This window comes from Chiloscyllium punctatum, chromosome 38 (assembly GCF_047496795.1).
Source record: "Chiloscyllium punctatum isolate Juve2018m chromosome 38, sChiPun1.3, whole genome shotgun sequence".
NCBI classification, from domain to species: Eukaryota; Metazoa; Chordata; class Chondrichthyes; order Orectolobiformes; family Hemiscylliidae; genus Chiloscyllium; species Chiloscyllium punctatum.
In genome coordinates this window covers 8,755,053-8,772,029 of record NC_092776.1, presented here as the reverse complement: position 1 = coordinate 8,772,029, position 16,977 = coordinate 8,755,053, and the positions used below count along the sequence as shown (strand labels likewise).

Sequence of the window (16,977 nt, the reverse complement as noted above, 5' to 3'; positions counted from 1 at the left end):
AGGATGCTGTCTGGAAGGTCGGTGCAGATTTGATGGGTTGAGTAGCCTCTTTTCAGACTGTATGATTCTAAGTGCTCTGCGGCAGAGCACTGTCCTCAGAAAGCTGTCTAGACTCAATAGAAGGTGGACCAGAAGAGGAGGAGGTGGTAAACTCAGGGATGAGTTTCCTAACACTTTTGATCAAGAGCAGGATGCTGCCTTTACAAGATGACTGACACTGTCCATGCCAACAATCTGACTGCACCCTGATATCGGTGAACCACAGAAAATCGCCATGATTGTCACTTCTTTTTATCTAATTAACTAATGCATATCTAAACTTCTGAATCTTAGCAAACTCCAAGAAACAGCCAGAAAATTACTACAAATTGTTGACTGCGTATATTAGACAACTGTGATCACAAACACTACTCCTCCACCAAAATCAACACCTCCCTATTTTTTGACTCCACTTCCTTAAAAGTTAAGGCTAACAGTCCATTTGCTTTCCCTATTACCTGCTGAACTCCACTTTTTGTGATTTATGCATGAGGACTCACAAATCCATCTGAGCTGCAGATTTTTAAAAAATTCACCAGCTTTGCTGGATGGGCCAATATTTACCGCCAGTTCCTAGTTGTCCTTGAGGTGGTGGTGGTGGTGAGCTGCCTTCTTGAAACACTGCAGTCCATGTGCTCTAGGTTGACCCACAATGCCTTCAGGGAGGGAATTCAGGATTCTGACACAGCAACACTGTGAATGACAATATATTTCCAAGTCACATGGTGAGTGGCTTGGAGGGACCGTGCAGGTGGTGGTGGTCCCATGTATCTGCTGCTCTTTTTCTCGATAGAAGTGGTTGGGGATTTGGAAAGTGTTATCTTAGAATCTTTGGTGAATTGCTGCAGTGCATCTTGTAGATGGTACAACTGTTGCTACTGAGCTTCGGTAGTGGAGATAGTGAGTACTTGTGGATGCAGTGCCAATCAAGCGGGCTGCTTTGTCCTGGATGGTGTCAAGCTTCTTCAGTGTTGTTGGAGCTGCACCCATCCAGGCAAGTGGTGAGTATCCCATCACACTCCTGACTTGTGCCTTGTAGACAGTGAACAGGTAGTCAGGAGGTGGATGTGGCAAGATTGAGAAGCTTAGATCTGGTTTGGTGGTTGCAGAATATCTTAGCTCTATCAGTTGTTGCTTATGCTATTTGGCATGCAAGTGGTCCTGTTTGGTAGTTTCACTAGGTTGACACCTCATTTTTAGGTATGCTTGATGCTTCTCCTGCCATGCCCTCCTGCACTCTCCATTGAACCTGGTTGATCCCCAAGCTTGATGGAAATCATTGATGGAGAAAATGCTGGTTCATTTAATTAATATTTATCTTTTCTATTTTTCCTGCCAAAGTACATAACCATTTATTTTCCCACATTATACTTATGTGCCAAGTTTTTGCCCATTCACTTAGCCTGTCTGTATTTCTGCAGTCTCTTTGTGTCATCCTCACTGGTTGTCTTCCCATCTACTTTTCGGTCACTGGTAAACTTCCAGCATCCAAGTTATTTAGATTAGATTAGATTACTTACAGTGTAGAAACAGGCCCTTCGGCCCAACAAGTCCACACCGACCCGCCGAAACGCAATCCACCCATGCCCCTACATTTAACCCTTACCTAACACTACGGGAAATTTAGCATGGCCAATTCACCTAACCTGCACATCTTTGGACTGTGGGAAGAAACCGGAGCACCCGGAGGAAACCCACGCAGACACGGGGAGAACGTGCAAACTCCACACAGTCGCCCGAGGCGGGAATTGAACCCGGGTCTCAGGCGCTGTGAGGCAGCAGTACTAACCACTGTGCCACCATACCGCCCCTTCTTCACTGTCCACTACACCTCCAATTTTGGTATCATCTGAAAACTTACGAACTATACCTCTTATGCTCACATCTAAATCATTTATATAAATGATGAAAGGTAGTGGTCCCAGCACCGATCCTTGTGGCACTCCACTGGTCACAGGCCTCCAGTCTGAAAAAACCCTCCACCACCACTCTCTGTCTTCTACCTTTGAGCCAGTTTTGTATCCAAATGGCTAGTTCTCCCTGTACTTCACGAGATCTAACCTTGCTAACCAGCTTCCCATGGGGAACCTTGTCGAATGCCTTACTGAAGTCCATATAGATCACATCCACTGCTCTGCCCTCATCAATCCTCTTTGTTACTTCATCAAAAAACTCAATCAAGTTTGAGTGACAAGATTTCCCACGTACAAAGCCATGTTGACTATTCCTAATCAGTCCTTGCCTTTTCAAATACATGTACATCCTGTCCCTCAGGGTTCCCTTCAACAACTTGCCCACCACCGACGTCAGGTTCACCGGTCTATAGTCCCCTGGCTTGTCCTTACCACCTTTCTTAAACAGTGGCACCATGTTAGCCAACCTCCAGTCTTCAGGCACCTCACCTGTGACTATCGATGATACAAATATCTCAGCAAAGGACCCAGCAATCATTTCCCTAGCTTCCCACAGAGTTCTAGGGTACACCTGATCAGGTCCTGGGGACTTATCTACTTTTATGCATTTCAAGACATCCGGCACTTCTTCCTCTGTAATATGGACATTTTTCAAGATGTCACCATTTACTTCCCTACATTTTATATCTTCCATGTCCTTTTCCATAGTAAACAATGATGTAAAACACTTGCTTAGTATCTCCCCACACCTCTTGCGGCTCCACACAAAGGCCACTTTGCTGATCTTTGAGGGCCCTTTTCTCTCCCGAGTTACCCTTTTGTCCTTAATGTAATACATTTGTAAAATCCCTTTGGTTTCTCCTTAACTCTATTTAGTCAAAGCTATCTCATGTACCCTTTTTACCCTCCTGATTTCCCTCTTAAGTATACTCCTACTGCCTTTATACTCGAATTCCTGATGAAGGGCTTTTGCCCGAAACATCGACTTTTCCTGCCCCTCGGATGCTGCCTAACCTGCTGTGCTTTTCCAGCACCACTCTAATCTTGACTAAGTCCCAGTCTATGTTTGCAAAGTTAAAATCCCCTACCATAACCACCCTATTATTCTTACAGATGACTGAGATCTCCTTACAAATTTGTTTCTCAATTTTCCGCTGACTATTAGGGAGTCTATAATATAATCCAAATAAGGTAATCATCCCTTTCTTATTTTTCAGTTCAAGCCAAATAACTTCCCTGGATGTATTTCTAGGAATGCTATCCCTGATCAAAAACGCCACTCCTCCTCCTCCTCTTGCCTCCCTTTCTGTCCATCCTGTAGTACTTCTATCCTGGAACATTAAGCTGCTAGTCCTATCCCTCCCTGAGCCTCGTTTCTGTAATAGCTTTGATATTCCAGTCCCATGTTCCTAACCATGCCATGAGTCCATCTGCCTTCCCTGTTCGGCCTCTTGCATTGAAATAAATGCAGCTTAATTTATCAGTACTACCTTGTTCTCTGCTTTGTCCCTGACTGTTTGACCTGCTTCTTTTCTCAACTGTACCAGTCTCAGATTGATCTCTTTCCTCACTATCTCTCCTTCAGATAGGCAATTAGTAAACAGCTTTTGGTCTTTTTTATAAAGTAAGACAAAAGAATGAGTGGGTAGGGTCAGGCTCACACAGACCCAGAAGACTTTAGTTTTGCTTTCTGTTGAGTAAGGTTTTACTGGAGCTGAAAGTTTGAGTTCTCTGCTGCTAGAATGAAGTCTTAGACAGAGAAGCTTCCTCTTAAAAATCGAAAAGGGAAGATTGTTTCTTTCACTGTTTTTTTTTTCTGCAGGACTGGAGAGACAGTACATGAGAATTGCCTTTGCCAAGGGTGTGTTTATGGGATGCTGTGTATATTGGAACAGTTGATGATTAATTGTTAAACAAAACATTAACTTAAGTATTTCAATGCAGTAAAGTTATGCCTATTCTTCTTTTTGTTGTATGTTAACTGTATTGTAAGAATAAAGTGTGTTTTGATTAAAGCTTAGTGGTGGACCAATTGAATCATTACTTGGAACATAGTGCCTTACATTTACTTTTCTAAAAAAATATAAAAGTTAGAGTCTTGTTTTTCTCCATCATATACTTTGAGAGGTCTGGTCTGGTCCATAACATTGGTTATATTTCTAAAATTTAGAACTTGTTTTGCTATAGGCTTATTTGAACTGATCCAGGCGTGGCACATGCATATACAATTTAGCTGCAAATTAACTTGGGACATGTAGACTTATTTAATTACTGTAGGACTAAACAAGGAACACAAGATTAAAAAAAAACTCTGAAGCATTTACAGCAGCAGAAAACATTTCTATATTACTCTAAATTACCTGTTGCTAAAAACCGGTGAGTTGCTAGTAGAAGTTGAGGAGATACCTTGACTCTTGAATCGCTTTCTGAGTTTTTGAACAGTGAGAAATCTTGCCGCTTTTGTTCCCTGTGAGCTATTTTCTTTGAACGATTGTCAGCTGCAAATGCAAAATGAAGAATTTTCAGTGGCATACAGAGGGAATTTCAGTGATATCAAATATAACCTCCAAATTCTCCTACCCATTTTGATATTATAGAAATCTTCTACCATGATTCCACAATCAAATGGATGCATTACCAATGCTACCTGGTCCAATATTATCAACATTCAACTAAGTATTGTCTTTGCCCCCAGTACAAACTTGGTTCTCCGGAAATTGACACCATCCCTCTCCCTGTTGACTGTCTGAGGCAGAATGAGACGTTAGTGACATATTTGACTTGAGATAAGCTTCTAAGCACATTATTTGCACCATTGCCATGATCATCTATTTTCATCGCTGTAACACCATTGGACTGCCTCAGCTGATCTGCTGCTGAAACCCTCATCCAACTTGCTAACTCTATACCTACTATTCCAATGTGGTCCTGGCCAATTTCACGTGTTCCACCCTGCAAACGTTTAAGTTCATGCAAAACTCTGCTACCCATGTTCTAACTCACACCATGTATTATTCACCCATCATGCCTGAGTTTGCTAAACTACATTGCTCCCAGCTAAGTAACAACTCCAGTTTAAGATTCCTATCCACATTTTCAAACCTTCTCAAACCTCTCTCTTCCTATATCTGTAATCTCCTTAAGCCTCACAATCCTTTGGGATATCTGCAACTTCCCAAATCTGGCTCCTTGAATATTCTTGATTTTAAACGCTCCACCACCCACTGCCATGCTTTCAATCCTGAATGCTCCAATACTCTGGAATTCCTTTCTTAAACCTCTAACCTTCTCCATCGCTTTCCTTTCAGACTTCATACAAAACAGAATTCTTTGTCCAAGCTTTTTGTTATCTGCTTGGCATTTAGTCATTGACAGGTATTTGCTTATGTGACAAATCAAAAGTTACTTGACAACACTACCCTAAAGTACCTTCTATTGCACGCTACCACATTGAAGAGGCCCCAACACAAAATATTGTTTGGAGAAAAACTGTCTCTTCTCAACGATATGATTGAACAGCTAGGTGCTACCTTATTTAGTATAATAAATGACACACCTCCCCCATCAAGACACAGGGCTTTCAAGGTTATGATTCAATATCCTCACCAAATAACCATGAGCAAAAGGTAGCTCACCACATTCTCAAAGGCAACTAGGGATGTGTAATAAATGCTGGCCAGCCAGCAACATCCACATCCCACAATTGAATTTTTAAAAATAGTAATACTGTCACTAATAAGTCATTAATACATAATTTAGATTTTGATACTGAATCTACTGACAAGAATGAAGTGAACTGAAAAGCTCACTGCTTTTCATGACACATCAGCATGTTTATGCATAAGCCAATTTCAGTAAGTTTTGCATAGTCAGAAAAGCGATTCAAATCTTCAAAAAGGTTGCAAATTAGTGAAATAGTACACTGGAAGCGAACATTACTGAGCACGTAGAGAAAGGAAATTGTCAAGTAAAAGAACGAGACAAGAAGGTATTATCTGGAAGCAGAGGTCATGAAACAGGGCAACATTTCCAAACAAAAGATTCAAGTTTAAGTGGCACACGTAAAGTGGAAAGAAGTCAAGATGCCAAGCTCTATCTATAAACAAGTGGAATAATACAGGCTGAGTATATGGATGCGGTGCATCAAGTCCTCGTCAAGGTCATAGGAGTTAGTTCAAATCTAACAAGGTCACCAGATGATAGTAAAGAAGAATGTTGCCCAATTGCTCCCTCAAGGTATGTTGAAGGACAGAGTTTGGTTTTAAGGACAGTTTCAAAGGCCTCATCGGAATTTGATAGCCACGATGTTCACTTGCTTCACGAACATTTCTGCACTTTGATAAACTTTAGTGATAAACTAAATGTTTTTGTCCTTTTGAAATCTTCTGCATACATTAAATTTATTGAATTAAAATAGTTTTGTTTATTCTGCTACAAACTTGTATGGTCACACTGAAGTGCAAATGACAGATAGAAAGAAAGAGGACAGAAACCTGGATTGATACAACAACTATTGTGACCAGGAATAACTTACCCACTCTTTGGAATACTGCCTCTGGGTGTCTATACAAACATGGTCTCAGTTTAACATCTCATCCAAAAGATAGCATCTTCAACATTGTAGTATTCCCTCAGTACTTCACTTTGCATCAGCCTCAATTTTTGTACTCATGTCTTCAAGTGGCACTTAAAACTTGCTCTTCTAATTGAGAAATACAAGTGAGTCATGGCTAAAACTGCAGATGCTGATGTGTAAATTTAGCTGCATGTTCCATCATCAATAACTCAACATTTTATGCAATCTATCCAAATAATGAAACATCACATAAGGTGACTTGATCAATGCTTCATTCAGTACTTTAAAAAAGTCTGGCTAAATGCAACAAAGCCAAAATTACTGTTCAAAATATAACATGACTGTTAAATTAGGCTCAAAGAAATGGTTGTCCATGTGAGCTATACTATAATCCATCGTTATAATTGGTAAAGGGTCACTTTAAGGAATTGTAGTACTTCCTGGCAACAGTGCAAATAGTAATTGGCTGCTTCTTCTCAGATGTGCTGGGAGCTACAGAAGAATTCAATAGCTTCTATATAGGTCCACATACCTCCAGTGTGAACAAAGACAATGCCTCCTCCAAATCCTTTTCATCCACAGATAGCAGCCTTGATTTTAAGTAGCTCTGAAGAGGATGAGCTGGACCACAGCGAAACAGTGGAACCTGAAGAAAATATGGATTTGGAAGATGATGATGAAGATTATGATAATCTCTTTGATTCTGATTCAATATATTCCGATACATCCATTAGAGAAGTATCATGTGTTCAGCATTACGTCCAAGCAGGGCCAAGATACAAGAAGCAGCAGGGAAGACAAGCAGATAGAGGGCCAAAGGTTCCATGAATCCCGACAAAAGATATCCACAGTCATTTGCGAATTCTGAATGAGCATATGGAGAAAATGCTTTTTGCAGCCACTCAAAGATGGATCAATTAAGCAAAAAGTGGATAATTAGACTCATTAGACACCATGTTGCTGTATAGGGCCTTCAATCTGCACTGTTGTTTAACATGCTTGATAAATCTCTATGTATTTTGAAGCATTTCTGGTAGCTGCTCCAGAACTATCTGGGCTTTTGTGCTGCTATACAACAGGAAGTCTTCAAATTCAGCCAAGTCTTAATGTAAAGTCAGAATTCCAACAGTGTCTTTAGGGCTGAGGAGTAATGGAAAATGTTGAGAAATGTCAGCCAGCATGCTAAATTAAAAATGCACATTGGAAATCTAAACAAGAACCACATATATTAACACAGTTTATACATTTCTCTAAAATCTATTTGCATTTTTAAAATACTTATGACCAGGCTTCAACCTCTTTCTATGCTTTCCCGGTCTCTGAACCTTACCAAATGAAAAGTTAAAATGTGGTTTGATTCTTGTGATAATTAGTACACAATCAATACTCCGATAGCTGGGTAGGCAAGGATGAAATACTCTTGCCTGGTCTTTTGCTCACTTTCAAGAATTTATGTACAGAGAAGCAAAGAGCACACCAAGCCCTCCAACAAAAAAAACTCTTTCAACCTATTCCAATTAAGTACGTGCCTCTAATTAATACCCACACCTGAATACAATGAACATGAGTTCAATATTATTTTACAAGAAAACACCAAGTGTTCGTAAAACTGAAGAATAGCATAGGGTCACGAAACATGACTGGTTACAATCTTAATTAATACATGTTTGAACTGCCAGAACAACTGTACACTGGTTCCACATCTGGCCAAATATAACAAAATCATCCTATCCAAATTTTTTTTATTTTCAAACACACACAAAGGATCAACAACAGTGCATTCTGTAAGCCCCTTGGAGACTCAATATTTAGAAGAGAGAGGTATACAATCAAAATGCAGGAATAATCTGTTTCCTTATCGCTAGAGTGTAAACCTAAATGAATTTAGACAATATCAATTTAGCTCCTTACGTGAATAAATCCACAGTCATGTACCATTTAATATAAATATGGAATAGAAAGTGTAGGAGGTCAGATTCCTCTTCTGAGATTGAGAGATGCCTCATTGGGAGAGTAGCACATAAGAAAGTTCTGGTTGGCATCTACTGTTCTATGTCTACAGCTGAAATGGTTTAGTCAAGAACAGTTGAAAAGAAAATTGCATTCTGGAAATGCCACTGCAGGAAAATGCTGCGATTGAATTAATCTATTAATTACTATTAACAGATTTAGCTGCTTACATCTTTCCAGGAGATACTGCAGGAAGCAATACATACTGTAAATGTCTGTTTCATCCAAGATCTCTGATTTTATAATTTCTTCAATTATGTCTTCCAAAGTGACAATACCCATTACTTCATAGAAAGGATCACCTTCTCCCTCATTGTTGACTCTCTGCACTATTGCCAAGTGCGATTTCCCTGAGGAGAACAAAACACAAAACTGCTCCATCAGAACATCTGTAGCAAACTAACAATAAACAGTAAGCAACAGAGACTTTCACAAATATAACAGTGCTCAGCTGTGGGATTTATTGAATCTGCCCATATTTTACTGGAAAACAAAAATGCTTTTTACTCCACATTGGTATAGAGCAAGAATCTATCATCCTCATTGAACAGTCTCTTTTTTTTTAAATCTGATCTGATGCCTCCTATTTAATACTTATTACTAATTAGGAGTTGAAATTCTTTTCAATAAAACTAATAATCATAACAAAGCCAATCCACCAATGAACAGTGCAGTTGAAGATTCTCAACTCACTGTTTCCTCACTTTTCTTGAAGATATTAGCTCAGATCATTCAGTTTCTAGACAGTTGGAGATCTAGCATACCATGGAGGATGCATGCTGTGACCAGACAGATGTCCTTATGTACTGATTGCACAGCAATTGCCAGTAGCTGGAATCCACCAAAGAAAATCCTTAAATTTAAGTGAGAGTCAGAGACTTTGGAGGGTTCTGATTACCCAAGTAAATTTTGAGGACCTTGGAAATCTTGGGATACAGTAGCTGGTGCTGTAAAATGGGATGTGGCTTCAATGCCAAGCCACTCTGCTGTTGGATACATGAATTTCTGTCCTACACTTGAGCTTTTCAGTTTGGAAGTGTCCTGATTCTTAACTCCACATGGAGAGAACTCATCCAAAGGCAACGTTGTACTATTTTTGCCTGATCAGGGTCAGAAATGGGGTTTCCAATCTTGATCAGAATATGGACACCATTTACGCTTGCTAGGGGTATTAACAAAGACACAAAGGTTCGAGACAAGTAAATGGAGTTGTGTCACAGGTCACTGAATCCTACTGAATAATAGCGCAGGCTGGAGTACAAAACAATCTGCACTCACGCCCAGGCAGCATCATTTCCAACAGGATGCTGGAAATCTGAAACAAAAACTGAAATTGCTGGAGAAAGTCAGCCGTTCAGGCAGCACCTATGAAGACAGAGCTAGCATTTCAAAACTGGAAGCTTGGGGATCATTTTTGCTGTTCTTAATGTGGTCTCCTCCACAGTGGGGAGACAAAATGCAGACAGGCTGAACACTCTGCAGAACACTCATGTTGTATTCACAAAAATGACCCCAAGCTTTTACTTGCCTGCCACTTCAACACACCACTATGTTCCATGGTCAACATTTCTGACTCAGGCCTGCTGCAGTGCTCCAGCGAAGCTCAGTGCATGAAAGGATTTATTTCTAGAGCACCACGAGAGCCGAAATACTAGTGGAGACAAATGATGCATTTTAAATTTTTGTTCTAGTTAAAGGTGAAGTAAGTTGTCAAATGTCCCTTGCATTTGTTGTGTTCACAATATTGGTGGTCATGGACAGTGAAACAGCTTTTGCACTAGCGGCCATTAAAGACCTTCTGGTAGCATTGCGAAAAGTCTGCAGCCAGAAACTTAAAACTGTGTCTGTATCTTTTGGATAATTTGTTCATTCTGTGTAATGCTACACAACTGCAATTGTGCTGGCACTGCTGTCAGAATCAGTGGTATCAGAAGCTGAATCTAAAATAACACCTGGAATAAAACATTGATGAAAGTCATCAGAGAGCATCTAACTTAAAACTATTCAGCACAGACTGATGAACTTTGAAAATAAAAAAAAACTCTCAATCTGATAAAAGGATTGGGTACACAGCTCATGCATATTCTGAAAGTCAATGAAGTATCAGTCTCATCCGTAAAATGTTGGCAACCTTTCTGCAGTTCAGCAAACATATGGGTAGAGTTCTCTGTTCTTCAAATTATGTTTTAGCAACACCACCAGAAACAGATTAACTGGTAATTTGTCTCAATACTGTTTGTTGGACTTTGCTGAACACAAACCAGCTGGCAACTTCTAGGACAGTCGAGTCACTTCAAATAATTATGTTTTGAAAGATGTGATGACGTATTAATTAAAACTTCTTTGTTTTAATCTACAGCTGACATTTTATTAAGTCAACACTCTACACTCTTGTTACATTTGCTTAAAATCCTCAAAAAAAGAGACAGCTTGGTAAAATGTTTTCCGAACCACATCCGACAAAAAAGGAGACCTTATGGTTTCATCACTTGCTTGCTGAAATAGAAAGCTTGAACAAATTTTCATCAAAGATTGTTCAGCCAAACTCCCACTCGCTTTGTGTTTTAGCTTTGATTTAATGGTAGTAGTTTCAGCTGTAATCATTGGTTTAAAACCCACTGAAGAAGTCTGAACACAATCTAAGCTGACAGTACTGAGGGGCTGCACCATCAATGGTGCCATCTTGCAGATAACTGCTTGAATCAATACCTTGCCAGCTTTTTGGGTGGGCAGCATGGCAGTTCTGAAGAAAGGTCACTGGACCCGAAACGTTATTTCTGCTTTCCCTCCACACGTGCTGCCAGACCTGCCTAACTTTTCCGGCAATTTCTGTTTTTGTTTTTGATAGCAGTTCTTAAGTTGTCTTGTCAAGCAATTATCCCTTAAATGATGTAATAACATAACCAAGTGACTAGTTCTTAATTGTTGCTTGCAGAAATTTGGTGTGTGCAGACTGGCTATGTAATGCCAAAACTGATGATAGTGACTGAACTTCAATGCTTTTCATTGGTTGTAAGTGCTTTGGGTGAATGCTAGCAAATCCTAGCCCTGCTCAAAGAGGAGTAGAATTTTATGCTTCTCGTCCTGATCAATAATTCTTACCCAATACAGGTTGACTAGATTTTCTAATCCTCTGGGATTGAAATTTTCTGCAGGTAATTATCATAACTGAGTCAATTCATAAATACGGTAGAAGTGCCATTTTAAGCAGGTGGTTATGGATACTGGTAGGAACATCATTGACTTTTCAGGAAGTTATGACGAATGACAACATTTTTATCCAGAGAAAAACATTATATTGTAAATATTTCGAGGTTCCTTAGAAACTACATTTTTGAATAGTACATACTCACTGACAAAGACGAATGAGCACCAGATGTTTTGCTATTATTCAGCCAATTACAAAGCTTAAAATCAGAGCTTCACTGAAATGACAACTTTAACTAGAACACCTTTATTTAGGGTTTTAAGTTTTCCTGAACTTAGTTCAAAATAAGATCTAGTCAAATCTGAGACAAACAAAAACTGGTCAAAATGAAACAGCACTTAAAAGTTAGAAAAACGCAGAATTTTCAGTCTGTATTTCTGGTACAAAGAAAATATTTACAGTTTAAACATTTCATAGAATCACTGAATCCCTACAGTGTGGAAGCAGGCTATTCAGCCCATTGAGTCTAAGCCGACTCTCTGAAGAACATCCCACCCAGACCTGCCATGCTACCCTATCTCCATAACCTTGCATTTCCAATTGCCAAACCATCTAGCCTGCACATTCCTGGACACCACGGGCAATTTAGCATGGCCAATCCACGTAACCTGCCATCTCTGGATTGTGGGAGAAAAGCAGAGCACCCAGAGGAAATCCATGCAGACATAGGGAGAACGTGCACACTCAACATAGACAATAACAACAAAAATTACTAGTCTGTTACAGTAAATAGAATTTGAAAAATCCTCCCATGTGGAAAAAAATGGACGCTCAGTGGTTAGCACTGCTGTCTTATAGCGCCAGGGTGCCAGGCAGGGAATCTAACCTAAAAAAAACTGCATTTAGAAATGTTTTCAGAAAGTATAATGCACACAATGCAGAATGTGCATATTAAGCTATACTATCACCTTCTGAGGCTATTCCTGCACACACTCTCAACACTGGCAACCTCACTACCAAACTCATGCTGGATTATGGATTTTGCATTGGGCATTGTGGGTCAGGTGGGGTCAAGGGCCTGTAGCACGAGAATGGACCAGTAAGTAAGTGGTGAAACAGATAGGTATGGCATCATCCAATATCTAGTGAATTGACTAGCTAAATTCATTTTGACTTACAGAACATTTTCAAATTTTTCAGTTTTTGGACAACTCTGATCTTCAACGGATCAGTTTTGAGAAAGTAGGCCTGGACCAAGAATATCTATTCAGGCATAATACAATTACCATCTTAACCACAAAAGAAAATGCTTTTAATTTTTTTAGCAAACCAGTCACTTAGCTAAGATGGCATACAGCTGAGTTATGCTGAACAGAAAGACACCAGTTGAAAATTCCCTTTCTGGCTCAGGTGGCTGATTTCAGCATGTTGGTGTTGGGATGCTAGTAATTGATAACAAGAGACCCCTGCTGGAAGGATGTATAGATGCTGGACAATAAGCAGCTCATGTCTTATTGACCAAAATCTGCTTAAGAAAAATGTCCAGGCTTATACACGGTGAACACTACATACCAACAGAAACAATTAAGTAACCCAAAGAATCAATTTCTTGAACAGAGGAGGAAGTGACGGAAGAAAATTGGAGAAAGTTGAGTAAAACAGAACATTCATGAACTAGTTTCTAAATCCATGCATGAAGTACATCAAACTTTTACATAAAGCAATTATAAGTACAGATTATCAGAAAATATGTGCACTGATATCTTCAGCACTTCAAACACTTTCCCTCCTCTCCATTTAACCATCACTAACCTAATTTAAAGATAATGAGAAAATTGTGATAATTGATTATGTTTTCCGTGCAGGCTGCAAGGTAAAATGCTTAAAAGTCAACCATTACAATAACTTGCCCTGCAATGCTGAAGGCATTCTATTCAAGGCAAACATTTCCTTTCCTAATTTCAAAATAGAATTTGATCATTTTCCTATTATAATTTGGAAAGCCATTTTATTGCCTACTACCACACATTTCAGCTATAGACATAATTAAAGATTACAAGTGTAAGACACAGAGACTTCCATATGAAAAAAATACAATATCAACATCTTTGGAGAGTCTTAATCAAAATTAAAGGATGTATTAAATTAACCTGTACATAGACAAAATTCAGCTTTCATAGCAATCCAACTTTCTGCTTTCCACTCCTTTATTCCATTTACTTGTTCATTGCCAGCATTCTCCTAAAGAAGTGTAAGCTAAGAATTAAATACCAGCTTTTCCTGATATAGGAGAGGGATACATATTAATGCTTTATTGACTCATCAATGCACACTTCCATCAAATACCCAACAGAATATTCTTGATTATTCAGGAATCATTTTGAAGAGGTCAATTAAATTATCTGTCTCAGGCAAACCAATGCACATAAAATTAGTGAATTTTTAAAAGGTGTTTAACAAGTATCTACATATCTGAGACTTCATAAGATCAAAGATTGTTTAAGTGCAAACTGGTTTGAAAGTTCACCTTACAATTTAAAACAAAAGGTGATCGTAAATAGATGTGTCTCTTTGCAATAATTGCAGGTGCATAGAATCTGCTTTAAACATGTTTAATATCCTGTTCATACATGATAGAGTCGCTAATTTTAAAAAACCTGCTCGCATCATCCCACTCTGGCCAAATAACATCTGACAAAAATTGAAAGCATTCAGATATCAATGCTAAATAAGTGAAAGAGTAAGAAAGGAGAGACTGCATTTTTGATAATTAAAATAGAAAGGTCAGGCTGGAACATGGACCAATAAAATAGTCGTTTTCAATAATGAAGGAATAGGAAAAGAACTGGGGGAAATTACTGCCCTTATATTAGACATGCCTACTTAATGTGTAGCAGATGTTTACAGGAAACACTGATGACAGTGCAGAAGTGAGCTGCATGGATGATTCCTGCTTTCAATGGTTTTCAGAATAGATGAGAGAGAGGCAAACTCAGATTTGAAAGGAAATTTGTAAGAGGTTCTCTCATCAAAACGTAAAGCATAATAAAAATTGGTAAAATTACTCAAAATCAAATTGCTTAGACAAGGAGGACAGGTTCAGATTAGTCAAGGAACTTTAGGATATTGATTAGAGACTGTTCTTTATACAAAGGGTGATTGATATGTAGTCTGAATTTACTGGAAGATGGTAGATGAAAAACTACAGACCTTTACATTTTAATTATCAAGCTAAAGATCCATAACTAAAACAAAAAATCATATTTAATCAATTTACAGGAGTTTGTGTGCAACCTTTTGCAGTCTTTCTCTAGTTAAATAATATTCACTTTGCACAGTCATACAGCATAGAACAGACCTGTTGGTCCATGCCATCCACAATCCCAAACTAAACTAGTCCTACCTGCCTGTGCTTGGCCCACATCCCGCCAAACATTTCTCATTCATGCATTTACCTAAATGTCTTTTAAACATTGCACCTGTATCCACCTATTCGACTATAACAAACACCACAACCTTGTGTACACATTGCTTTACAAGGACTTTGCCTCATTTCAACTTTAAACCATCCAATCTATTCAAGAAACCTCAGATCTGTTGACTGGCGATCTAAATTAACTGTAATCTGATGCACTACCCATATTCATATCCAGTCTTTGTGTAAGACACTGAGGGTGTGGCACGGCATTCATTCAGGCTAAATGTGTATGAATAAAGAACTTCTTTGTAAAATCAACTCAACAGCTTTTTGCTGAATTAATTAATTGAAATATATGCTCTAAGACTTTCCATACAAAACATACTGGCTTGAGGAGGTAAGGGAGCATGTGACAGTTAGAATAAAACAATAGCAATTGGCCTAAAATTCAGTGCATGATCTTTCAGGGTCTATCGGATCTAATTGATACTGTTGGGTGTGCTCTCCCACTGATTAATGGCTTCTGAAATGCAGGTTCCAGCACGAGTGACATTATGTCTGCCTTCACACTCCCACTAGTCTTCCTGTTAAAGTGCCTAACCTCTTATTTTCCATTTGACAAGATTTTGCCCACTCCCTTAACCTATTTATACCCCTCTGTAGATTCTTTGTATCAACCTCATCACTTGCCTTCCCACCTATTTTTGTGTCATCTGTAAACTCAGTAATAGTACATTTACTTCCCTTATTCGAGTCATGAATATATATTTGAAAAACTGTGACCTCTGAAGGCACTCCACTTCAGGCTGCCATCCTGAAAACAACCCCTTACCCCAACTCTGTCTTCTATAGTTTGCATCCTCTATCCATGTGAATATACTACCCCAACACCATGGAACACCTTATTAAGTAGCCTTACTTGTTGTACCTTACAGATTGTCATTTGGAAATCCAAATATATTAGATATAATGATGCTGAATTTATCATGCTTGTTAATTCCTCAAAGAATTCCATAAATTTATCAGCATGAATTCCTCTTCCTGAAGCCATGCTGACTCCACTTGACTATATCATGTATTTTTAAATGCTCTGCTATTACAACTAACGTTCCCCGGCTGTGTGGCCAGCTGGAAGTTTCCTTATACACTGATCAGCATGCTGATTAACTGACTTCTGCGTGCAGAAGTCGCTGCACTTTGGAGATTGGTGCAGCTGAGAAACAATTAGGGGGAATGTTGATTATACCTTTAATAATAAAATAGGCAATTTTTCCAATGACAGATAAAGGATAACTGGCCTATAAACCAATTTTATTTTGGTCTCCCTCTCTTTTGAATAAGAGTTCTTAGTGATTTTCTAATCCTCTGGGAATGTTCCAGAATCTAAGGAGTTTTGGAAGGTTACTACCAGTGCATCCGCTATCTCTCTAGTAACTTTCTTTAATATCCAAAGATGCAACCTATCAGATCTTGGGAATTTGTTGGTCTTGAGCCCCAATAGTTTCCCTAGTTTTTTCTTCTAATGATACTTATTATATTATTTCCTCCACTACTTTTGTCTCTTGATTTATTATTTTTGAAGCAATTACTATATTCGACCACGCAAAGTATAGTACAGCTTCAATTAACCGAATTTCGGATTATCCAAACAAGATCTCAAGGTCCCATAAAAATGTTATCCATTATCCAAACAATCAGTATTCTGAACAAAATACCCCCCACCCATCTCGTTCAGATAATTGAGGTTGTTCTGTATTTATTCAACTGCTGCCATTTTCCAGTTCCCCATTATCATTTTGCCAGCTTCATTCTCTAAGAGGCCTATGTTCACTTTGGTCATTCTCTTCCTTTTTATATATTAAAAGAAACTGTT

General features: G+C 38.8%; 1 protein-coding gene across 2 annotated transcripts in view; it reads right to left on the bottom strand.

Moving 5' to 3' along the window:
• Positions 1 to 16,977, bottom strand: part of cnnm1 (cyclin and CBS domain divalent metal cation transport mediator 1) — a 113,683-nt gene that overhangs the window by 77,151 nt on the left and 19,555 nt on the right. For both annotated transcript variants that reach the window (XM_072557117.1, XM_072557118.1), the window contains exons 2-3: positions 8,745 to 8,888; positions 4,313 to 4,450 (exon numbers count right to left, since the gene is read on the bottom strand). In XM_072557117.1, coding sequence (XP_072413218.1) covers positions 4,313 to 4,450; positions 8,745 to 8,888 — 282 coding nt within the window. The remainder of the gene's footprint in view (positions 1 to 4,312; positions 4,451 to 8,744; positions 8,889 to 16,977) is intronic.